General features: G+C 41.9%; 1 protein-coding gene across 10 annotated transcripts in view; it reads right to left on the reverse strand.

Moving 5' to 3' along the window:
• The window catches only part of SRGAP2 (SLIT-ROBO Rho GTPase activating protein 2), a 240028-nt gene that overhangs the window by 71320 nt on the left and 143432 nt on the right, over positions 1-25276 (reverse strand). For all 10 annotated transcript variants that reach the window (XM_082614407.1, XM_082614405.1, XM_082614406.1 and 7 more), the window contains exon 5: positions 6647-6709. In XM_082614407.1, coding sequence (XP_082470533.1) covers positions 6647-6709 — 63 coding nt within the window. The remainder of the gene's footprint in view (positions 1-6646; positions 6710-25276) is intronic.

Below are 25276 nucleotides of genomic sequence, written 5' to 3' on the forward strand. Positions count from 1 at the left end.
GAATGTGTTGGGTCTTCAGAATCAGGATTCAAACCCAGGATTGTCAGACCACAAAGTCCACATTCTTAGCCACTAAGCACCAGTGTCTCTCCTCTGCCTATGTCTACGGCTGGATTAGTTGGGAGGAAAGGCTAAATTTAGTCAAGAGAGGCTTAAAAAGAGAATCTGACTTCATTTATACATGTGAGTTAGAGCAGTAGGCTCAAATGGGGGCTAATTTGGCCCCCGGAGGACCAATGCCTGGAGACATTTTTGACTGTCACAACATTATCTGTCCCCAAATGCCCATGGTTCTGAGGCTGAGAAATCCTGGGTTAGAGAGATTTTGTGGGTATGTTCCTCTCTTAGCTGGAGGTGGAGGAAAGAGTAAACAATACTGGGACACTGACAAAGTCAAAGTACTTTAGACTTTAAATAATAATAATGCAGAAGGTTTTAAATCAGCTTCACCTTATTCTGAACCTGACATAATTTCCCATAAGTATAAGACCTACTCTGTATATTCTATACACAGGAGGAGGAATATTTAACAACTGACAGCATTAAAAACTTTCTTAAGTAATTCAGTCTTTCCAGATTGACTAAAAAGCAAGAAAGAGGCATCTGTTATCTTGGCAGAAGAAGGGCAGATAGGAGGCTCCTTTTTCTCTTTTGACCTGAATGTGACCAAGGGATTCAAAAGTTTGAGTGAACAGTTATAAAAGTGAGTTGATTTTAAGAAAGTGATTTTTTATTCCATGAAGATGCATAATAAATAAAGAAGAAACATTATGAATGAACATGAGAGACAAAAAAAGGGGTCAAAGGAATAGTGTCAACAGGACAATAAATGAAGTAATAAAAATCAACAATTTATATTACTCCTTTCCCCTAAAGAACTTGCTTTAAAAGAGTAAAACACTACCTCATCTAAGAAACTATAAATTCCTAAGGGTAAGCACCACTTCTTTTGTGTTTTCCTTTCTGCTTCCCGGTTAAGAAATATATACACAGTGGTAGTTTTACAATCAATGTGGTTGCCCAAATGACTTAATGACACTGAATCTCTCCTCTTTGCAAATACAGAAGTATAACTAGTGTCTTTCAACTCAAGGGAAAACTAGGTATCCTGAGGCTGAAGCTTGAATAATTGATGTCAAAACAAGTGGAGAAATAGGGAAGTCAAGATAGGAGTTGGAGAAATATATATAGTGAGGCAAAACAAACTAGGGGAAAAACTCAGAAGTCTAAATTTGCAGTTCTACAAAGGAATTCACTCTACTTTGAAAAACTAAATATTGAATTCATGCCTTTAGCTCTGTTCCTTCCCCAAGCCACACTAGAATAATAGAACAGAGTTTTTTTAATTATTATTTTTTAGGTATAAACAGAGAAAAACAAAAAGAATGAAAGCAGAAGATGAAAAGGGGAGAGGCAAGTAGTAACTGACCTACTGAATCCTAAACCAAAAGTAGGGAGAGGCAAGAAGCAACCAGTAAATCACAGAAGCCCTGAGAGGAGTCGGTGGCAGTGGGATGAAGGTGGAGCTAAAAACAAGAGAAACTATTGAGCACCTGAGAACAGTTAGACTCCCAGACCCCATCCCCTCCTCCTCTGTGGTGGAAGACTAGAGGTTTATTTTCTCTGGCTTGGGGACACCAGGCTCAGCTGAGGATGGGGTACTGAACTTAAAACAGGAAAATTCTATGCTGAATGTTGAGGTGGCCAGGCCTCTTCATGACTCAGCCCCCAGACATAGGCAGGAGATCAGAAGAGCCTTATCTGAGGAATTTGCCCATCTGATATAAAAGATCTACAAATACTGATATCAGGGCTTCCCCATGGACACAGGGCAGTCAGATCACCCTAAAGTAAAGACCACAGTTGACACAAAACTTCCAAGCAGATTTTTAGTGTCTCACTTTAAAATATGAGCAGGCAGCAAAAATTACCAAACATTTAAGGAAAATATCTAATGTGAAAGACCAAGAGCAAAGCAAACAATTGAGAGTTACAGAAAGTACACAGTAAGAAGAAAACTTCAAAAATAATCCATCAGTAATACCCCCAGAGAGATCAATGAGAAATGAAAAGACATTGCATCATGAAACAAGAGCAGGATGCAGCAAAAAAGGAACATTTAGAGAACAAAAAAGAGCTCTTGGCGATTAAGACTCAATTCAAATATCTCTCCAAGGAGCCTGACTTCATGCCCTTCTTCTGTGTAGACATGTGAAAGATTCATCACCTCGTATTTTACTTACTGCTTTGCTTTTCTGTCTCTTCTATCAAAACTAATGCCTTGAGTTCAGGGACATCTCTTACGTGTCTTTGTATCCTTAGTGCCGAGTGCTGAAGACAAACAGGCAGGCAGAGTGGGGGGACTATTAACTGACATTGTTTCAAGGGAGCAGGTGCTAAATTCCAGTCTGAAGTGGCTCTGCAGACAGCTGCTGCACCAAATCAAGGGGACATATATTCACGGGGAGGACAGAAGCTTGAAACCTCTGGGGCAACAACAGCTCCAGTGTCCCAACACCTTTTCTTTCTTTCTCAATTCTAGGGCTTCCTTGGCTCTTCCTACTCAGCCAGTCCACGTGGCTCAGTGCCCCCACCTTCAATCCTTTCTATGGGACCTTGCTGGGCTTTTCCAGATACAGCCTCTGAGTATAACTGAGGCAGAGAATTCCAGAGTTCTTTGGGAAGCAGTGTGCTCTGACTTCAAAGGCATTCCTGATTCATCAGTCAGGAAATGAAAACCACTTATGCCATGGCCTGTAAACTAGCCAGCCCATTAGGGGGTAAAAAGCACGTGGAGGAGAATGCTCACTGGGATTGCTCTCTGAGAGCAGCTGTGGCAAGCGGCCCCTGGCACAGAGCGCCAAGTCAGGAAAATCAAAGGCCTTCCAGGCAGATAAAAGGAAGGTACAGAGAGGCAGCTGGCCCCTTATGGTGAGAGTCTGGGCCTCTCGCCCAAAGGCATCTTTATTTGGGAACACCTGGATCCTGCCCCTTGGATCATCAAGGTTCAAAAATACCTAAATTAGGGCTTCCCTGGTGGCGCAGTGGTTGAGAGTCCGCCTGCTGATGCAGGGGACACGGGTTCGTACCCCGGTCCGGGAAGATCCCACATGCCGCGGAGCGGCTGGGCCCGTGAGCCATGGCCGTTGAGCCTGCGCGTCCGGAGCCTGTGCTCCGCAGCGGGGGGTGGCCACAGCAGTGAGAGGCCTGCGTACCTCAAAAACAAACAAACAAACAAAAAACCTAAATTATCAACCCGTAGGTGATCAGTTTCCCAAAAAGAGGTATTTGTGGGCATTAAGGGCAGATACAAGGTAAGAAGAGCACTGAATACGGTGGGTCTTTACATCCTTGATTTCCTTTATGCCATGCCCACGAATAACTTCTATTGCTTATAGAGGCCCTTACTGAAGATCAAATAAGGGGAAAGTTCCTTATAAGAAGTCCTCCCGGGCCTCCCTGGTGGTGCAGTGATTAAGAATGTGCCTGCCAATGCAGGGGACACGGGTTTGAGCCCTGGTCCAGGAGGATCCCACATGCCGTGGAGCACCTAAGTCCGTGTGCCACAACTACTGAGCCTGCGCTCTAGAGCCCATGAGCCACAACTACTGAAGCCCACGTGCCCTAGAGCCCACGCTCTGCAACAAGAGAAGCCACCTCAGTGAGAAGCCCACGCACTGCAACGAAGAGTAGCCCCTGCTCGCCGCAACTAGAGAAAGCCCACATGCAGCAACAAAGACCCAACGCAGCCAAAAATAAATAAATAAAATAAATTTATTAAAAAAAAAAAGAAAGAAAAGAAGTCCTCCCTTGTTCCCTTCTTAACTCCTCTTAGAGAGGCAGAGACACAGAGAGAGTATATGCAGCAAGTATCTCCTCAAAGCCAGCATACAATAGTCCCAAGTTCCTACTTGATGAAACCACTGTCCTATATAGGGTGACCGATCATCCTGGCTTACTCAGGACTTTCCTAGGCTCAGCACTGAAAGTCTCATGTCTCAGGAAAGCCTTCAGTTCCAGGTAAAACAAGATAGTCAGTCACCCTAATGCCATGGTGCCTTTCTCAGACTGGTCCTAAACTTATCTCACCCTCCAGAAGAAACAACTCATCATTCTATTCTCTGAGCTTTCTAATGGCCTATAGAATCTGAAAACTCATCTGACCCTTAACTGTAGTCTGCTATTTCCTGAAGCATGACTCCCCCAAACTCCCCACCCCCAAGGAAGTGGAGACACCCGCACATGGAGTATGTGGAGAGCGGGCTCAACAGAGGTCGGGAGCATCCCCCAAGATCGTATAGCTGGTGGAGACTGGGTAGAATCTGGGTTGCCTAATTCAGGAGATTCTAGTCATTAGACCAGGGTTTGTCAATCTTAGTACTATTGACATTTTAAGCCAGACAGTTCTTTGTTGTGAGGGCTGTCCTGTGCATGATAAGATTTCAGTTGCACTCTGACCTCCAGCACCCTCTGCTCCAGCTGTGACAGTCACAAACATCTGCAGACGTTTCCAAGTGTCCCCCTGCATGAAAAAATCCCCCTGCTTGAGAATCACTGCACCAGACTGTTCTGCCTTCTCTGGAACTTTCCAGTGTTCTCTACTTTTTTCTCTTCCCATTGCCTACTAGAGGAAAATGTCAAATTTTTGTTTGGGCCTTGGATAGATTCTAAGAGTGTGTACTAATTCACCTAATGAAAGGGGACACCAAGCCCAGCCAATTCTTGGTTTGCACACTAATGGGAAGACTTTATGCTCTGCGTGGACTATGGCCTCATGGTGGCCAGTGAAGTCCTGGGCAAATTTGGATGGCCTGAAGACTATAGCCCAAGGTGCCAGCTCGGCCCTCCTTAGAGCAGTGAGTTCCAGGGTTTTTTCTCACTCCAACACATATTATACCTTTTCACTTATTTATTTATTTTTTTTTAAAAAAATCAGCATATTAGGAGACTTAGAATTCTGAGGAAAGCTAACAGATCCCTAGATGCTGCTCTTCCTCTGCTGCCTCAAGTCCCACTGCAGACGTGGCACACTGGATTTATACTGGTTTGCAGTTTGCTGATTACCCACCTGACTCTTCCCCAGAAAGGGCAACAGCAGAGGCCCAAGATGCTTATGGGAAAACAAAAGGATTCATATAATGACTACATGCATCATTTTCTATCTTAGTGAATTATTTGCCAGGAGAAAGGAGTAGTAGCTCTTCTTCGTGCCTAGAAGATGCTCTAAAAATAAATAAAGAGCAGAAGTAAAGCATTTAAAAGACCAGAGGGTTCAGGAAACTCATCCAGTCTGAAAAAGGTTCACGTCAACAGGTTCCTATTTTTAAACAGCCTTAGCTTCATTTGAAAGAAATGAAAACTTGGGAACTGAACCAAAGGGAACCATCTATCTACTTGGCTTCAGAGCAGAAGAGTAACAGAGTAGAAATTGCAAACAAACTGAGCATCACTGGAGACAAAGCTGATGACCACTCTACCCTATTTACTTGCTTAACAGTTGCCATGACAAAGTGGCCACACCTAGGCTTTTGGATCAAGAACATGGAATTCTCTGATCCCAAATGCCTGTGATACATGTCGCCACTGCCTGTCTTCCTGTGAATTTAAAAAAAGAAAGAAAGGAAGGAAGGGAGGGAGAGAGAGAGAGAGAGAGAGAGAGAGAGAGAGAGAGGGAGGGAGGGAGGGAGGGAGGGAGGGAGAGAGAGAGAGAGAGAGAGAAAGAAAGAAAGAAAGAAAAAGAAAAAATGCAGTGAATAAGCAAGTAAACACAGGAAATCAATTTCACCTCCAAAACAGGATGGGGCAATCCTGGAGAATGACACAAAGGCCTGGCACAGCCCAGCTGGAGAAGGGGGCCCTGAAAGGCTTTAGCTGCACAATAGGAATATTCCCTATAGGGCAGCAGGCATTTCCTTGGTGTGCGTGTTTGTTTTAATTATAATTAACGAAACACGGCTGGGGGAGAAACAGCCCCCACCACCTCCCAGTGCATGAAGAAACGCGCATCAGCCACAGGCATCATGTGCCTGAAGCGCCAGTCACTTCAGAACAAATTGTGTTTTCTTCTCCAAACCCAAAGCCTGGCCCTTCACTGGTGGAGGTGTGGCCTTTATAAAGCCCCAGAGAGTCGATACAAAGCTCTCTCTGCCTGAACTGGTCCCTTATGTTAAGGGCATTTAGGACTCTGCATCCCTGTAGAGCACTTGTTCTAGTCTCAAACCAGATCAATCCAAGAACTGATGCAAAACTTTGAACAATAGGTTCTTTCCAATAGGGCGAGTATCATTCATGGAGCAATGCAAGCTATGTTTCTTGCCATTAGGTTCGGGGGTCCCTGGTTTGCTGTTAATGAGGGTCAGTTGTGCTGGTGACCTAGGCCTTGGCTGGTCTCTGGTGATAATGCCCCCAAAGAAGCCAGTTAGCTTCCACAGCTGAAGAGAGATCTTATTTTGAGAAAGTGTCTTTGGGCTCATTCCAGTTTGAAAATAAGAGTGTGAAAAAAGAGATGGGTGAAGTCATCCCTAGTGGGGACCATGCACTGTCCTCAACCTCAGCTCAGTTCTGTTGCTGACGTGAGTATGGCCACAAGCTGCCAAATGCTGCTTCCCTCTGCTTGTGAAAGAGCCAAGCAACCCAGCTGATTTACCGAGTAGAGCTCATTCAGGACCTTCATCAAATCATCTTGGAGCTGCTGGCCGACTTCTTTACTCTGCAAAGAAAGAGGAATGAAGGTTAATTGGGAAACAGAAGGAGGGAGGAGGGGGCAACAAAGGCAAGGGCAGCATGGGCTCTACAAATAACACAGACTCAATTAAGGCCCATTATTTAACCCAGCAAATCAGATAACCACTCTGATCGGACCAAATTATGGTCAGATTACTAAAAGAGTTTTAATAAAATGAAACGTGCCCCTTCTAGAGCCTAGCAAAGGAAATCGTGTGGAGGGAAAATGGGTTGTAGCCTTTGATTTTTCAATTGGTCCCCGAAGAGCAGGCCTGAAAGCCACAACCCACTTGGCAACCCTTGTTAGGTGGGACGAGCTTTCTTGAATCCTTGTAGTCAGGCTTTCCTGAGAATTGTGGAGGAAAGTAAGATGTGAAATAGGATGAGATAGGCATGCGTATATAAACATCCAAGGACTTCAAAGTACCTGACTAAATAGGAACCTCCAAGCAAGAAGAAATTATACCTCTTACTTGCTTTATTTCTACCTCAAACTCCCAGGGCAGTGGTACCTCAATCATGACTGGTTGCTAATGTTACTTGATACTGATGATATACGTTAAGGGGCCTCCAACAGGTTAATCTTAAGGAGTGGTGGCTCTCAGGTTCTTCGCTGCTGCTGCCCAGGGCTGGCATCTAACTACATGGGGAGAAGGGTAGAAATAGAGAAGAATAAGGAAGCAGGAAGGAAATGAGTCACGCCTTTGATACTGAGTGTTTTATGCCAAGCCCACGAGAGCAGGACATAAAACTGATTGGCATCACTGGGTCACTGAGAGGGGAAATTGTTTTATCTTCTGCCAGCTCCTTCCAGTTCTTTCCTACTAAAAATCAGACACCAACAATGCCCTTCTAACAGAAGGTATAATACTACCTACCCCCTGGTACAGCTCAGCTCCCAGGCAAAGAAAGGAAGATGTCCTGCATGTCAGAAACATAATCATTTAAATCTTGCTTTTTTTTTTTTAAGATATATGACTTTAAAAATACTTTTTTTCGGATTACAAGAGGAATATATGTTTATTGTGATAAATAAGAAAACTGTAGAAAACCTCAAAAAAGAAAAAGCAACCCTTAATTCCTACCCCTAAGAAATCACCACTCTAGACTGTTATACATTTTTCTCTCTACGATTTTTATAGAATTGGGATTGCATTATACACACTGTAACTTATCCACTTAGACATATGTTGTGAATATTTCCCTACATATTATTCTTCTATAGTATTATAATAGATTATATTAATGTAGTTCCTATAGTCTTGGACATTTACTTTGCTTACAAGTTTTTGTACTAAAACATGCTGTATTTAATTACTTTGTATATAATCTATGCACACACCTGTCATTATTTTCCCCTAGAAGTAACATTGCTGAGTCAAAGACTGCTAACTTATACCATTAAATTGCCCTTGGAAAAAACTGTACCCATTTAAAATACCAATAGAAGCATATAAGAATGTTTTTTACCTTTTTTCGTCTTGAAAATTTGATATGGTATCCTCTTTTAATTTGCAGTCCTTTAATTCTAGTGAGCCTAAATTTTTTTTTTACATGTTTAGCAGTCATTTGCACTCTTCCTTTATGCTTCACCATTTTTCTATTAAGGAATTAATTATGGAATATAACATATGTGTGACCTTTGTTGTGAGCAGACATGAATTTTTACACCTGGTAGAGTGGAGAGGGACGGAGGGAGCCCTGAATTGGCAATCACAAGACTCTTCTATTTCCAGTTCCTCCACTATCAGGAAAATAACTTTGGACAACCTGGTCCATCTCTCTGGACCTCTGTTTTCTTTTCCATAAAATGAAAGTCTTTGGCTTAAACATTCCTAAGGTTTTTTCCAACCTCTGCCATTCTATAATTCTTTGCCATCCTTTGCCTGGCTTCTTGAGTCCACATTAGATTCCAACACCCCCATTTCAGTGTACGGGGGGTTGGCCTTCCTCCACAGAGCACAAGATAATCAGCAGGTTCTCCTCAGGGACCAAGATGCTCTACAGGGCTTCCCGGGTGGCACAGTGGTTGAGAATCTGCCTGCCAATTCAGGGGACACGGGTTCGAGCCCTGATCTGGGAAGATCCCACATGCCGCAGAGCAACTAGGCCCGTGAGCCACAACTACTGAGCCTGCGCATCTGGAGCTTGTGCTCCGCAATAAGAGAGGCCGCGACAGTGAGAGGCCCGCGCACCACGATGAAGAGTGGCCCCCGCTCGCCGCAACTAGAAGAAAGCCCTCGCACAGAAACGAAGACCCAAAACAGCCAAAAACAAACAAACAAACAAATAAATAAAAAGATGCTCTACAAAATGGATGGCTTCAGGAGTATCTTGCTAGCCTTAAACTTACTATTCCCAAATGACTCTCATTCAATGTCCTCAACCACTGGAAGAAGCCGTAAGAGGAAACGCCTTTTTCCAGGATCTCACATACCAACCTCTCCTTCCCATTGTGAGGAGAGCTGAGCTCCATTGAAGCAGCAGAGGCCCAAGGAGTTGAAGTGAGGCAAAATGACTCACCAACCAGCCACAGATCAGCAACAAGGCCAGGAAGTGACCAAGAGTATCATTTCCAAACATCCTGCCCTCCTGCCTCCAGGCCAACTCCCCCTGCCAGCCTCCCAGCCTCCCTTACACCTCCTGGTGTTTAGATGGCAGAGGTTACAGGAGAAAGCTCCCATTCCTCTACCCTGCTGCGCACCCATGACTTAAATAACCTAGTCCCCAGAGGAGGTGGGAAGGAGAGGGGGAGAAAAAGCATAACCAATAAAACAGCGATTAAGCCCGGCAGATGTTTCCTTTCCTGTACTGATTAGTTGGAAAAGGACAACTCAACTACTATCCCTGTTTATTTGAACAGGCTGCTGAAGTGATTCTGACTTACTCTCCCTCTGGCTGCGGGCTGGGCTGGGAACACACGTGCTGTTAGCCAGGTTACAGATATGATAAAGTCCCCAGCAATTGGGAGAAATTCTGACTCGAGGAGAGAGGCAGGAAATAGCCTGTACCTCTCCTTGCACAGACGATAAAAGGCCACCGTTCTCTATTTCAGAAACCTTAACTGTGTGCCTCTGGGGGCAAGCGTGGCCCTAGCGATCCCAAAAGGGCTGCTGTGCTGGCGGCTGCTGTGGAGCAGTTGTCAGAGCTGGGACGCTACAAGGGGGACCCACCCAAAGACAAGGAAGACATTTATTCCTGGGAACAACAGGACCTGATGAGGCCGAGTCCATGACAATGCAGACTGTGGAGCCTTTCCGTTTCCTATAAAAAACAGCAAGGGATTTCTAGGCAGGGAAGAGAAAGAGAATTTACAGAGCAGTCTTTGTGCCCTATCATACAGCCTGCATCTCTTTTCTTTAAAATTTCTTGGAAGAGAATGAGTCATCTAAACATCGCAGGAAACCAAATAGAAGTCGAGGGAAAAAATTACTTTGGGCAAAATTTTTCTCTTAAATGTTCGCATAGTAATCTTTGCCTGGAAAAAAAAAAGAAGAAGAGATGCCTAAATTTAGACCAGAGATGTGGCACAGTGAATGCTGGTTCTCTGGGATAGGAAGTGCCATGGTGTGCTCAGGAGGGAGCTTTTATTTTGAAACTCACCACAACTGTCTGGCCAGTGTGTTTCACAGGCCCCCACTCTGCCTGCTGCCGGGGCGGGGCTGATTGGAAGGCAGTGAGATTGTAACATCTCCTGCCAGCTGTGTGCTTACAAAATGGGCAGGGAATCCTCCTTTTCCAACAGATAACAGCACTGGCCAACAGAAACGAAACACACAGCCTCATTTCCCAAAGACCATCAAGTCCTGAAACCTCCTCACTCACAGAAAGGATGCAGCAGCAGAAATGTAAGGACACATGAGGTTCTGTGGTCTGGGCTGCCGGGACACTGGTCACTCAACTTTGGAGCAATACATTTCCTGAGCTTGGATGGGTTTGTCTATGAGCATTTCCCAAAGAACACTGATTATGAAAGGGGTTTCAAACCAGTGCTCATCAGGGAGATTACCTACTACCTGATTCTCTATGTACTTAGCTCAGCACTAGTATGCTTTCCAAGTTGGGGAGGAGGGGCTGTTGTTTACTGGCTATCTATACTACAAAGCTCTATTATCTGACAGGCACAAAATTACCCCTTATTTGTATGAAAAAAAAAAAAAAAAGAGGAAGGCATGTCTCTGCCATGTGGTGAGAGCTAATTTCAGCCCCGTCCCAAGGCTGAGCCCGTCAGCAGGTAGAAACAGTAGGATCATTTAGTTCTCTGCCGATTAGCCTGTGTCAGCAGATTTCCAAAAAGGAATCCAATTTTCAAGGGCATATATCTCCCTCCATCAGTGCTACACCCCCCTCCCTTACCCCAAAGTTTTCTGAGACCAACTGTTAAAAAGACCTAAAAAAATGTAAAATTGAATTTACATTTACAGGTTTCAGAGGAAAGAGACACGAACCCTATACGAAGCTCTGACAGCAGGAGAAGTGCCACCAGATGTAGAGTGACAGTTTCAGGGGCACTGGCTCACCACTTCAAAGTGGCCAAGTTTCAAGAGCTGGAGCTTTGCCTGAAATGCTTTTGGTGGGGAGGACAGGGCTAAAAGGAGTGGCTGTGTGGCAGCAGGGATAGTGCTAGGTGATGGTGGGCACTGTGTCTGGCCCCTCCCCAACCCAGCTCAGCCCATCAAACTAGGTGGTACAGGATGCAGCAGTGAGGGTGCAGGGTGTGGTGATCCTGCAGGTCAGAGCTCAGGAGTGATTTCTAGATTTCCCTATGGCCACAATACTTGTATCTATGCGGGGGGACTCTTTCTATTCAGCTTTCACTCATTGATTAAGATAGCACATGGTGGCTCTAGCAAGGCTGTGCTCCGGTTATGCTCTGGGGAGCCCACGGTAGCATAAAATACAAATATACTGAATTGCAAGACACTTATAGAGAGGTAGGCTGGGAGCTGCCACGAAATAGACACTTGAAGTGCTTTTACCTTCTGAAGATAGGGTAGAACAGGATTTCAAAAAATACACTTTAAAAATTGTAATCCAGTATAACATGTGTGTGTCTACAGTAAAAGTAAAAGTACTTTTTATGTGCAGTGCATTCTGATTTTTCCTATTCTTTTCTCCTCTTCAATTTTTTTAATGTTAGTCATAATTCACTAAATTCATTTGACAACTAATCAATGAGTCATTATACACAGGTTTAAAAACACTAAACACACTACTTGGGGCATTGATAAAGAAAATAGTGGATTAAGGACTGAAGCCCACCAACAAAGACAAGTGCTAAGTAACTTGGCTCTCAAGGTGGCTAACTGCATGTTTTGAAGCAGGTTCAATTACTAGATCCTGGCAAAGGGGGAAATGCTGGATTTTTAAGGAGTGATCAATAAAGAGTCCACTGAGGGCTTCCTTGGTGGCGCAGTGGTTGAGAGTCCGCCTGCCGATGCAGGGGACACGGGTTCGTGCCCTGGTCTGGGAAGATCCCACATGCCGCGGAGCGGCTGGGCCTGTGAGCCATGGCCGTTGAGCCTGCGCCTCCGGAGCCTGTGCTCCGCAACGGGGAGAGGCCACAACAGTAAGAGGCCCGCGTACCGCAAAAAAAAAAAAAAAAAAAAAAAGAGTCCACTGGCAAATATTTATAGAGCACCTATTATGTGTCAAGTACTTGTGGTTTAACTGGAAATATAGTAGTATACAAAACAGTTTAAAAGTTTACAGTCTACTGAGAAAGATGGACATTAAGCTGATATCTGAGCCTATCAGAATGCAACTCCTCCAGGCTCAAAAGCATTACTAGAAATGGAATTTCTTAAGTTAGTTTTCTAGTTCAAGATGAATTTTTTTCTATCTCAGCCAAGAGGTTTCCACACTAAACTCCAGAGCAAGCTAGATATTGAATCTAGCTTGCCAGAAACAGAAATGTGATTTCAAAAAATCTTGCTACTACATAGCAAATCCCTTCTTTGAATTTGCCTTTCTAAGTTACTAACAGATATTTCAGGTTGTAAAGATACTGCTTCAGTATAAGTGACTCCCAAAGCAGTCACATTTCATTTTTAAAGAGTCTCTTGAGCTTCTCAGCACCATACAAACTAAAAAACTCACCAGGTGCTCCTTCACTCAGAAGTGAATGGGTGTAGTTAAATTCTCTCAGTAACAAGAGTCATATTTTAAGAGAATAAAAGAAAATGTCAGAAACCTGACACAGTCTGAGACCCAATACCCATCTCAGAATTTATCTTTTGAAACACAACTGGTTTCTCAATTCGATTCCTGTTTAATTATCTAAAAAAGTTAATTTAAAAAAATCCCAAAGCTACTAAAATATGAAACCATCTAAAACTAATGAAACAGACAGATTATAACTTTTAAAACCGTATTTCTTAAGTGCCCAGCCCACTGCTTTGTACACAGCAGCCAGTAAGGTAACCAGTTGTTGAATCAATCAGGTAAATTTTTAGACTTAAACATTATGCTTTCACATAATCACAAGAATAAAACAATATAGCTGCGTTTACTTCATGTAGATTACTGGAAGTGGAAACTCCATCAGAAGTTATCCACATGAACTCCCTCAGGTTACAGTTCACAGATGAGCCCAAAAAGTTGAAATGACTTTTCCGGGGTCGCACAGCTATCCAGTATCCTGTCTGGGACCATATGCAGTATTCAAAGAGGATGAAACATGCAGGCACTAGAGCAGGATTTGACTCCTGCTTCTACTTCCCATTTGTATGACCTTGGGTAAATTGTTTAACCACTCTATGCCTCAGCTTCCGCATCTGTAAAATAGGATAATAATGAGATAATCCATGTAAAGTGTTTAAGGTAGAATCTAGCACTTAGTATGCTCAATAAATGTTAGCTTTTTTTTTTTTTTTTTTTTTTTTTTTTTTTGCGGTATGCGGGCCTCTCACTGCTGTGGCCTCTCCCGTTGTGGAGCGCAGGCTCTGGACGCGCAGGCTCCGCGGCGTGTGGGATCTTCCCGGACCGAGGCACGAACCCGTGTCCCCTGCATCGGCAGGCGGGCTCTCAACCACTGTGCCACCAGGGAAGCCCCTGTTAGCTATTATTAATATTAGAATCCAGCCCTCTTAACACCCACTTGAAAGCTCTTTTCCACCAGTGTGCTGCCTCCTGATGTACCCCCAAAACATGTAATGATCATGATATGTGGAATTGGGAAGGCTCCCAGAAGCTAATCCCCAGGCAGAACTGCAGCTAAATCCCTCCAGTGGAGGGGCTCTACCACAGGGAAGAAGAATCTTTGGTTTTCCTCATGCTGCTGATGCACAATCTATTCCCCTCCCCAGTTTCAGTAAGAACCAAAGTAATAATAACTCTATAAGAAATATGAAGTTTTCCTAAGGGGGAAGGGTAGGTGTTTAGCAAAAAGAAAGAAGTTGGTGGGGGGTGTGGGGCAGTGGCTGTAGAAGCAAAATAAAAAGAATAGATTTACTTTCTATCTCTCTAGGTAGATTAAACAGGAAAGATCCTTCTCAGATGCACAACCGGGACTTGGTTCAATTGGGGTCATAAATTAAATGTCCAAAGGTAGGAGCTCCCTACTGTCTAGGTCAGAGAAGACAAAGAATGCCCATTACTAAGTTCTGGTTTAATGAAATCCAAGAGCTTTCTCCTCTAGGGCACTTGTTTCTGGAAGCGATTTCCTTAAGGCTTGCCCAGAAGTTCTGGAATGTATGAGTAGACAGACTTCATAACCCACAGTAATGCTAGTGGGGCCTGGGAGAAAATCCATTCTTTGCCATGACAGTGAATGCTATGGATTCAATTTCTACCTCCTGTGGACGCTTACTATGCTCTGTTACAACCGACCAGAGCCTCTTGTCAGGGAAACATATGATTCGGACAAGGCTGAGTCCCACTGGACTGGGGCAAGGGTGGGGTGGGGGTAGGGGGGCAGGAAGAGGCTGAAGGTCCTCTGCTCTCCCAAGACCTCAGATGGCAGAGTCTAAAACAAAGACCTATAACAATCTGAATGTCCCCCCACAGTTGTTTCAATCTCTTGGAATGGCCTATTCTAATACTAAAAAATAAGCTGAAAGCAACATCCCTTAAAAGGAGACAATCAAGTCTGAGGCTTCATTTCTTAAACCACCACTATGATGCTTCTCTTGGCAAATTTCCATCTTTAACTCTTCTGGATAATGATTTCAGTGGGAGTGTAATAATGTCTTTAGGCCCTGATCTCCAGTGCCAACGGATTTCTTGAGGTCGTATTGAAGATGAGTGATCACCCCATCTCCCAGTCAGGACACTAAAGGCATAGAAATGGTGTCTTGATGACCATGGCATCCTTGGGTAGACTGGGACACAGGGGACAAAAGACACAAAGACAAACAGGCAACATGAGAGCACAAATCTCTCAGCAGCTGTAAAATGGACTCTAGAGGAAAAATAATCAATGGGTTGGAACTGGGCAAGAAAGAAAAAAAAAAAAAAAAGCCAGAATGATATGGTGGATGTAAGCATATGCCCATCTACAGTAAGGAATTCCAGGAGCTGTGTGATGGGAAGAATACCCCTGTGGCTCCCAGTTGACTGCGAGGAGGCTGGAAGCATAGGAGTTAACAGAGCTCATCTGAAAGCTGGCAGCATGAACACGGCATGGGAGGCGGCCTGGTAGGAAGTAAAATAGTCAGCAGCACCCATACAGGAAATGCCTGGGGTGCTGGGAAAATCGCTGATTAGATACTTTAAAGAGGAACCTGGCAGCAAAGTCAGTTCATTGAGGGATCTGTGTAGTTCTTCTACTTTTGGAGTTGTCTTAGAATCCCACCGTCCAGAGAAAAGGAGGAGCAGAGGGTTTAATTATGGAAAGAGCATCTTGATACTTCAGGTGCCAGAGTTGAACCAGAGAGGAGCAAAAAAGCCAACTCTGGGAGATAAACAGAGTTCTTCACTGGCAGAAGATTAGAATGCATTTCCTTGGGGCTGGGGTGGAGCTCTGAGTCTGGACAGCTTTCTTCAGTGACAGTGGTGGTCTGTACCCTTTCGTCTTTGTCCACACTGTGTCCACATGCGCAGCCACTCCTGTCAGTCTACGGACAGTTAAAAAAACCTACGTCCTTGGAGAAGGGCACCTTCCCTCATCCCCAGTGAAAAATCAGTGAATTGTGAGAAGGAGGATGTCCAGAGTTTGGAACTGATGATTTCTATTCCCCAGCTCTAAGTGCTTCAATTTTTCCTCTTCACTTCAGGCTTTATAAATTTTCCAGATCCACCAATAGAACATGTATCTGACTGCAGTTGCCAGGCATAGGGCCCATATATGTCATTTAGGCCAGGTTTGTTCATTGTTTTTCAAATCTTCTTTATCTTTACGGATTTTTGTGTGTGTGTGTGTGTATGTGTGTTTTGTCTATTTGTTTGATTATTCGCTAAGTCAGGTGTATTAAACCTCCCACTGGGGTTGATGATTTGTCTATTTCTCCTTTTAATTCCACCCATTTTTTATTTATATGTTTTAAGTTTGCATTATTAAGTATATAATTCTTCCTGGTAACTTGAATCTTTAATTATTATGAAATATCCTTCTTTATCTCTAATAATACTTTTTGCATTAAAATCTATCTTGTCTGATTTTATCAGAACTATCTTTTCCCATCATTTTGCTTTAACTCTTTCTATATCCTTATATTTAACTCTGTCTATATCCTTATATTTAAGGTGCGGCTTTTCATGCTTCAGTTTAGTTTGTTTAAAATCTGTTTTTTAATTTTGCATGAGTCTATTTACAGTCATTGTAATTACTGATACATTTAGGTTTAAATCCACCAACCAGCTGTATGCTATTTGTTCTATTTTCTCTCATTTTTTACCTTCTTTTTTCCTTCTAATTAAAAAAATTCAGTAAAAGTCACTCTTGGTTTATTCTCTGTGCTTTGACACATTTGTGTACGTTTGTACACAAATGTACAAAGTGGGTAACCACCACCACAGTTAAGACATAGAACAGTTCCATCACCCACCAAAAAATTCACTCATGCTGCCCCTTTATTGTCAAACTCTCCTCTACCCTTAATCCGTGGAAGCCACTGCTGTGTTCTATATTCCTATAGTTTTCTCTTTACCAGAATCTTTCTTACCATCTTTTGGCTAGTTTTTATTTATCAAGTTTCCCCCTCTCTTAGATTGGTAGAGATACTATTTCTTTAGTGATAACCCTAAATTATAACATACATCCTTGACTTGCCAAAGTCTAATATAAATTAATACTCTTACCACTTCCAGGACAATACCTTTAAACCTATTTCCCCATCTCTGCCTGGGCACAGACTCTATTGTTGCCATTTACATTAATTTTATGTATGTTTAAAACCCTGCAAGAAATTATTTTTTTAAAGTCAATATTCATTTAGATGTATACTTTTTGTTTCTCTTCACTTTTTCCTGCATCTCCAAGCTTCTATCTGGGATTTATTTTATTTCTGCCTAAAGAATACCATTCAGTATTTCTTTTAGTGCAAGTTCTGCTGATGATAAGTTATACTCGATTTTTCTTGTCTGAAACTGTCTAGTTCACCTTTATTTTTGAAGGTTATTTCTTTCAGCATCATTCTACTGTCTTTTCTTCTATTGTTTCTGTTGTGAAGTCAGCTGTCAGCTTTGCTGTCTCTCCTTTGAAGGTAATATGCCTTTCCCCCGCGCCGGCTGTTTTTAAGATTTCTCTCTGTCATAGTTTTCAGCAACTTTACTATAATGTGCCTACATGTAATTTTCTTTGTATTTATCCTGCTTGGGGTTCATAATCCTTCTTCAATCTGTGACTTGATGTCTCTTCTTAGGTTGGGACAACTCATAGCTTTTATCTCTGCAAATATTGCTTCTACCCCATTCTCTCTGTTCTCTTCTTCTGGAACTTGAAATGTACGCATATTAGGCTTATTTATCATATCCCACAAGTCTCCTATGCTCTTTTTTGGTTTTGTTTTGATTTTGGTATTTTCCATCCTTTTTCTCTTTCTAAGCTTCCGTATGCATTTTTTTTCTGACCTATCTTCCAATTCATTAATTCTTTTCTATTTTAAAATTTTTATTTATTATTTATTCATTTATTTATTTTTTGGCTGCGTCGGGTCTTAGTTGTGGCACAGAGGATCTTGGTTGAGGCATGTGGGATCTTTCATTGAGGCGCGTGGGCTTCTCTCTAGTTGTGGCATGCAGGTTTTCTCTTCTCTAGTTGTGGCGTGCAGGTTTTCTCTTCTCTAGTTGTGGCGCGCAGGTTCCAGAGTGCGTGGGCTGTGTAGTTTGCAGCACACAGGCTTTCTAGTTGAGGTGTGCAAGCTCAGTAGTTGTGGCGTGTGGGTGCCCGCAGCCTGTGGGATCCTAGTTCCCTGACCAGGGATCAAACCCACGCCCCCTGAATTGTAAGGTGGATTCTTTACCACTGGACCACCAGGGAAGTCCCCAATTCATTGATTCTTTAGTCAGCTTTGTCTAACCTGCTATTTAATCCACATTGAGCTCTTTATTTTAGTTACTATATTTTTCAGTACTAAAATTTCTGTTTGATTCTTCTTCTTTTTTTTAACATTGAGATAAAACTCACATACCATAAATTCACCATTTTAAAGTGTATGATTCAGTGGTTTTAGTATATTTACAAGGTTGCGCAACAGTCACCACTATTTAATTTCAGAACATTTCATCACCAGAAAAAGAAGGCTCTCACCTGTTACTAGTCACTCTCTCCCCTGAGCCCTTCCTCCAACTCCTGGCAACCATTAAGCTACTTTCTGTCTCTATGGATTTGCCCACTCTGGATATTTCCTATAAATGGAATCATACAATATGTGTTTTTAAGGTTCATCTATGTTGTAGCATATATCAGTACTTTCTTCCTTTTTATGGCTGAGTACTATTCCATTGGATGGATACGCCACATCTTGTTTACCTGTTAATTAGTTGAACATTTGGATTGTTTCCAAATGTTCATCAACTGCTTATTATGAATAATGCTGTTATGAACATTCATGTACAAGTTTCTGTGTGGGCATGTTTTCAGATATTTTGAGTATACATCTAGGAGGGGAATTGCTTGGTCATAGGGTAACTCTATGCTTAAGTTTTTGCATAAGTTTTTCTTAAGTTTTTGAGGAATTGCCAATCTGTTTTTCATAGCATCTGCACCATTTTACAATCCCACCAGCAATGTATGAGGGTTCCAATTTCTCCACATCATTGCCAACGCAACGCTTATTCTTTTCTTATTTTTATTTTTGAATTATAGCCATCCTGGTGGGTGTGAAGTGGGATTCCACTGTCGTTTTTTTTTTTTTTTTTTGCAATATGCGGGCCTCTCACTGCTGTGGCCTCTTCCGCTGCGGAGCACAGGCTCCGCATGCATCACACTCAGCGGCCATGGCTCACGGGGCCCAGCCACTCCGCGGCACGTGGGATCTTCCCGGACCGGGGCACAAACCCGTGTCCCCTGCATCAGCAGGCGGACTCTCAACCACTGCGCCACCAGGGAAGCCCTTCACTGTCGTTTTGACTTGCAGTTCCCTAATGACTAACAGTGTTGATCATCTTTTCATGTGCCTCTTGGCTATCTGTATACCTTCTTTGGAGAAATGTCTATGCAAGCTTTTTGCCTTTTTAAAGATTGGGTTGTTTCTCTCTTTACTGTTGAGTTGTAAGAGTTCTTTATATATTCTGGATACTAGATCCTTATCAGACACATGATTTGAAAATATTTTCTCCCATTCTATAGGTTGTCTTTTCATTTTTTTGATAGTGTCCTTTGAAGCACAAAAGTTTATAATTTTGATGAACTTCAATTTATGTACTTTTTCCTTTTGGTGCTTATGTTTGATGTCATATCTAAAAAACCATTACCTAATCCCAGGTCACAGAGATTTATGCCTACGTTTTCTTCTAAAAGTTTTAGCTCTTACATTTATACCTTCAATCTATTTTGAGTTGTTTGATTCTTTTTTATAATTTTCCAGTTTTTTGTTATTATTTGTTTTCATAAACATAGTTAATTTAAAGTTTGTCTGATAACCATTATATGGACCTCCTGTAGGTCTATTGTTTTTCTTACTAGCATTGCATATACAAAACAATGAGAGATATTAGGCCTAGGATGACAGCATTGTCCACTAGAGAGGATTTAAATTTGCTTATAGCCACTAGATATCTTAGATCAACTTAATCCAATTAGAGATTAAGATAATTTGAAGCTAGGTTTCAGTGCCTGTGAGCCTGCTAAAGTCTGTTTCTGGTTCACTGTTACTACTAAATTATATCCCTGTGGGGTTCCAAAGCCTGGGGAAGTTTGCCAGGGCTCCCCTTCCTCAGCCTGAATTCCAATTTTTGTCCTGTTAGCCCTATAAGGCTATTAAAAGCTCTGCTTGGCTTCTCTTCTAGAATAACAGATGCCTCTTAGGCAAAAGCAGCTTCAAAGAAGCAGAAGGGCTAGTCTGAGTTACCTAAACTGCCATTTCTAGTAGCAAAACTCAAAGTTTAAACTTTGAAGACAGACATTATCTTTATGTGTAACGCTCACCAGGTCCAGTGCAATGTTGGATACCTAATAAGTATGCTTTGTATGAAAGAAAGAATGGATACTGGTGAAAGTGAAGGCTTACCACATTTACGTTTTAAAGTTGTTCATTTCCCAGGATATGGTAACCAAAATACTCTGGTAAAACAAGAGAGAAGCAAGCTTGAGGTTTTAAATATGGTTCTTCATTACTTCCTTAGAGGCTTTTCAAAAACCACAATCCATCAAAGGATAGGAGAGGGATGAATCCACCTCATATAAAGGGCATATTTGAAATTAGCTGTAGTGATTGAGAATCCAGATTTAAATCTCAGGCCTTCTCTGGTAGCCCGAAGTCCACCAAATGGAGGAACTCCCCGTGAAGTTCTGAAAACGAGCACATATTGAAGACTTATATGGGGCCATTTGGGGCTTGAAGAGGTCTGGCCATCTAGTTCCTGGGACATATGTGAAAATAGCTCCACCAACTATGAAAAGGAATTCCTGAATTCCTTAACAGCACACTGGTCTTTCTTAAGTGACACTAGAATAAAAACAGGAAAAAGTAATCATTGACTTCTAATTCTCCAATAAGTGGCCATATGCTGCTGATTTTTCCTTTATGATATATGTAACATCTGTCTCCTTTTCATTCCTCCTGCCACTGCTACCACATTGTGGGCCCTTATTACCCTGCCCCTGGATTAGAGGCCCAGTCTTTCTGAAATAGCAGCTCTATTATATCATTTTCCTATGAATAAATCTTCCTTGGTTCCCAAGTGCTCTCCTCATAAATACTCTGGTTTAGCCAAACTATTTTACTCACCACCCTCTGAAGAGTCCTCACACATTCCTGCGCTCTCTTTTGTCCTGAAATCTGTTCTTTCCATATGGAATGTCCTTCCACTCTAACTCCCCCTCCACACTCATGAACTCCTCACTTTTCCATCTCTAATTATGAAATCATTTTCATTCATGAACTCCTCACTTTTCCATCTCTAATTATGAAATCATTTTCATTTTCAAATTTCACCTGTCTACTTACTGTATGTAAAGCATTTACTGTAGCTGGCACAGGATAAATCTTCAATATATATTCTTAAAAGAAAACCGAGTGTGTGTGTGGGCGGGGATATAATTTTCAATCAATGGTGATATGGAAATTGCATGTCTACTTTTCAAAAAATTAAATTGTGTCCTACCTCACATTATATATAAAAATTGATTTCATGGAGATGGCTTAAAGACTAATGCGAAAGACAAAACTATAAGAAGATAACACAATGGAATATCTTCAAGACCTTAGGGCAGGAAAGGCTTTCTTAAATATGGCAGAAAAAGCACTAACTGTAAAGAAAAACAAATGTAACTACATTAAAATGAAGAACTTTTACTAACCAATAGAAAATATGAAAAGGAAAAGACAAGACATAGTGTAGGAGAATATATGTCTAGCTATATAACCAATAAAAGGATTAATATTCCAGATAGGCACTTCATAAAAGAATATATTTAAATGGTCAATAAAAATAAGAAAAGGCCCTCAAACTCATTAGTAATCAGATTGTTGCAAATTAAAACCAATATGACAATAGCTAAAATTAAAAGTAAAACTACAGCTAAAGTTAAAAATCTGACCATACTAAACATTGGCAAGGATGTAGAAGAATGAAACTCTCATACATTGCTGGTGGGGGTGAAAATTACTAATAACTACTTTGGGAAATAGTTTAGCATTATAAAAAAGAAGATATACCTATTTTTTAAACCAGCAATTCCACTACTTGGTATACACCCTAGAAATCTGAGCATATGTACACCAGTATGCACATACAAGAATGTTCACCATAGCATAGTTTGCATTAGTCCCAACTGAAAATAACCTAAATGCCCATTGATAACAAAATGGATAAGTAAATTGTTGTGAATTCATAAATGGAACCCTACAGCAATGAAAATAAACAAGGTACAGCTATATGCAACAGCATGATGACTCTCACAAACTGTGGCAAGCAAAAGTAGCAAGACACAAAGGGATGCATACAGTATAATTCCACTTATGTAAAGTTCAGAAACAGGCAAAATTAAATTATGCTGTTTAAAGGTGAATACCTAGAGGCTATAATTTAAGAAAAGCAAGAAAATAATTATCACAAAGTTAGGATAGTGGGGAGGAATAGAGAGAGCTGTGACTGGGGAAGAGTATAGCAGGGACTTTTGAGGTGCTGATAAGGTTATGTATTGACCTGTGTGGTTAGTTACTTTGGTGTTTGCTTTATAATTACTCATTTACTATACACATATATTTTACATACATATATATCTATATTTCAAACTTAAAAACTGAAAAACAGAAGAGTTCCATAATTGATTGATGATATCTATCACAAATGTAGGAATGAAGTTTTTGCTGATACACATTGGTTCACAGACCTTCCTTCAACAACCAAGCTGAATATGAGCTCCTCCTTTACTGCCTGTCCCATATTCTCTAGCAATTATTATCAATGCCATTTATTGGACACATCATATCTACAATGCCTTGATTAAAGCTATTTATGCAAATGTCTTCTTCCCTTTCAACTATAGCATAAGCTTCTGAAGGATCTGGACTATTTCTTGCAATTAGTAATTAATAAAAAGAGTTAATTGTAGCTTACATTTACCTAGTGCTTAGTGTGAGTTAACCATTTATAGGCATAACCTTATTTAATCTTTGTAATGACTCTATGAGATATTTGTTATTATCTCCATCTTATAGATACTAAATCTTGCAGAGGTTATTTGTCCATGGGAACAGCTATGAAATGGTAGAGTCAGAATTTGAACCCACAAATTCCTGTTCAATGCTATTTTGTCAGATTTGTATTTTCCTCATCTTGTACAATGCCTTGCATAGAGTAAGCACCCAATAATTATTTATTAAGTGAACATGAGAGGATGAAGGACTGTAAGCTTTCATAGCAAGAAAGAGAGGGATAGTACAAAAGAATATCCTTGATGCATCAGTTTTTAAATCCTCAGGTATATGTATAAAAGGTTATGACCCCATCTGTTAAAAAGAGAATTATATATGTTAGCCATAAAAATTAGCTGCTAGGATATTCCGGTTACAAGGAGGGAATCCAAAACTTAATGAGTTTTAAATCCATTTACTGTATTTGGATGGCTGGCAGTTCAAAGGGCATATGGCAAACGCGTATCTCGTGAAGCACCCTGGCCATCGTGCAGACAGAACCGAGCCAAGGGGTGACCGATTGCTGCATTCCCACCAATGCAGTGGCTCTATGCAAGCCCTGAACAGCTCATCTGTTCTTTGCTTTGGTCTTGGGACTTCAGGATGAATGGGATGAGGATGGGGGTAAATGACAAGGGCGAGCACTGTCTTGGGGGCACTGCTCTACAGAGTTCAGACAGCAATCTTCTTGGGGAGCCCCAAGGACGGGAGTGGAAAGAGGCTTAAGACAATGGGTGCTTTCAGGAGTTCCCTTAGTACCCAGAGGAGAAGAGAGGAGCAGAGGGAAGGTTCAAACACCCAGGGGAAAGGAAACCACTTTTTGATCCATTCCAAAAACAAGGATTGTGATCAAAGAATCAATTGCTGAAGTTATAGCAAAAAGAAAGCAACAACGGGCCTTCCCGCATTCCTGTCTTTCCATGCCAGGCTGTCCTCTCCCCCTGATCATCCCCACCCCCCAACTCCTGGGGACAATTGAGCTGTGTCTCTGGTATGCGTGGAGCTGCAGGTCATGGCCATATTTAACGAGAACATTCATTCTCCACAGGCTCTACAGGGCTCCTCAAAACGCCCTTTGTGTCACTGTGCCTTTCTCTCCACCCCACTTGACACTAATTTAATCAAGATGTCCTAGCTCGTAGATGGGGAGGACTCGTCAGTTCCGCATTCTTCGTGGCATTAGGGTTTTGAAGCAAAATATGTAGAGTTGAAACCAGCAAGTCGAGGAGATGGGGTCAGGGTCTCCAAGCCAGAGCATGCCAACCTTTTGTGTAAACCCTAGGCTTAAAGAGTGCACTAGGTTTGTGACATACTCTTATAATTTTTAATTAACCCTAAATATTCTAATGAGGTTGAGAAATTTCTTAGGCAAGTACACAGGCAATTAGGAGAGAAAAAAAAGAAAGAAATGAAAGAAATAGAAAGAAAGAAAGAAAGAAAGAAAAGAGAGAGAGAAAGAGAGAGAGAGAGAGAGGAAGGAAGGAAGAAAGGAAGAAAGGAAGAGAGAAGGAAAGCCAAACAAAAAACAAAGGAAAAAAAGAGATGATAGGATTAAAATAAAAGATAGGGTTTACTCATCAGCACTGTTTCTAGAATGCAGAACTAGAAAAGAGCAGCTCGTTGCCTGCTCTTTCTCTCCTAGTCTCCACTCCACTCACCCATAATTTTGCAAAATTTGAAAACTTCAATTGCCTTACCTACAAACCAGATTTTAATTCAGATGTGCCTTTCTTAGCTGCTTCTCTAGACCACAGCCAGAAGTGAATCTCAAAATTGTGGTAGGGAATTAAACTAGTAAGAAAAAGAAACAAGGAACCCATCTGGAGCCCTGGGTCCCTGCCCAGGTTACCTGATTCCTAGTCTGATGTTCTTTTCCTATGCTGTGGTATCTCCCCAAAAGAACCTCACTGCTCAGCACCACTTTCCTGAGTTGACTTGTGGATGCCCAGCTGAGCCTCTGAAGCCTGAGTCTTGTGGGCCAGGAGTCAAATTCAAGGAAGGCAGGAGGCAGGCCTGGGGATCTCAGACAACCTATCTGAGGATCTGATTTGGATATGTGTTGAAATTCTTCTCGTCAACCACAGATCCATTTCGTCATGACCTCCCGCTGGGGACATATAACCAATTCCCCTCCATTATCTGCTTGCCAGTTTAATCAGCTCCCATCACCATGGACAGAAATATAGTCAAAGGGCTATTGTTTCACAACCCATGAGAGGATTTTCAGAAACCTAGCAAGCAGCACTCTAGATTACAAGAGGGGTGTATCCTCCACAGCTTTTGGAGGAAAAAGAAGCTTGAGCTCAATTCTA

The sequence above is a fragment of the Mesoplodon mirus genome (assembly GCF_964341445.2).
Source record: "Mesoplodon mirus genome assembly, chromosome: 3".
NCBI lineage: Eukaryota > Metazoa > Chordata > Mammalia > Artiodactyla > Ziphiidae > Mesoplodon > Mesoplodon mirus.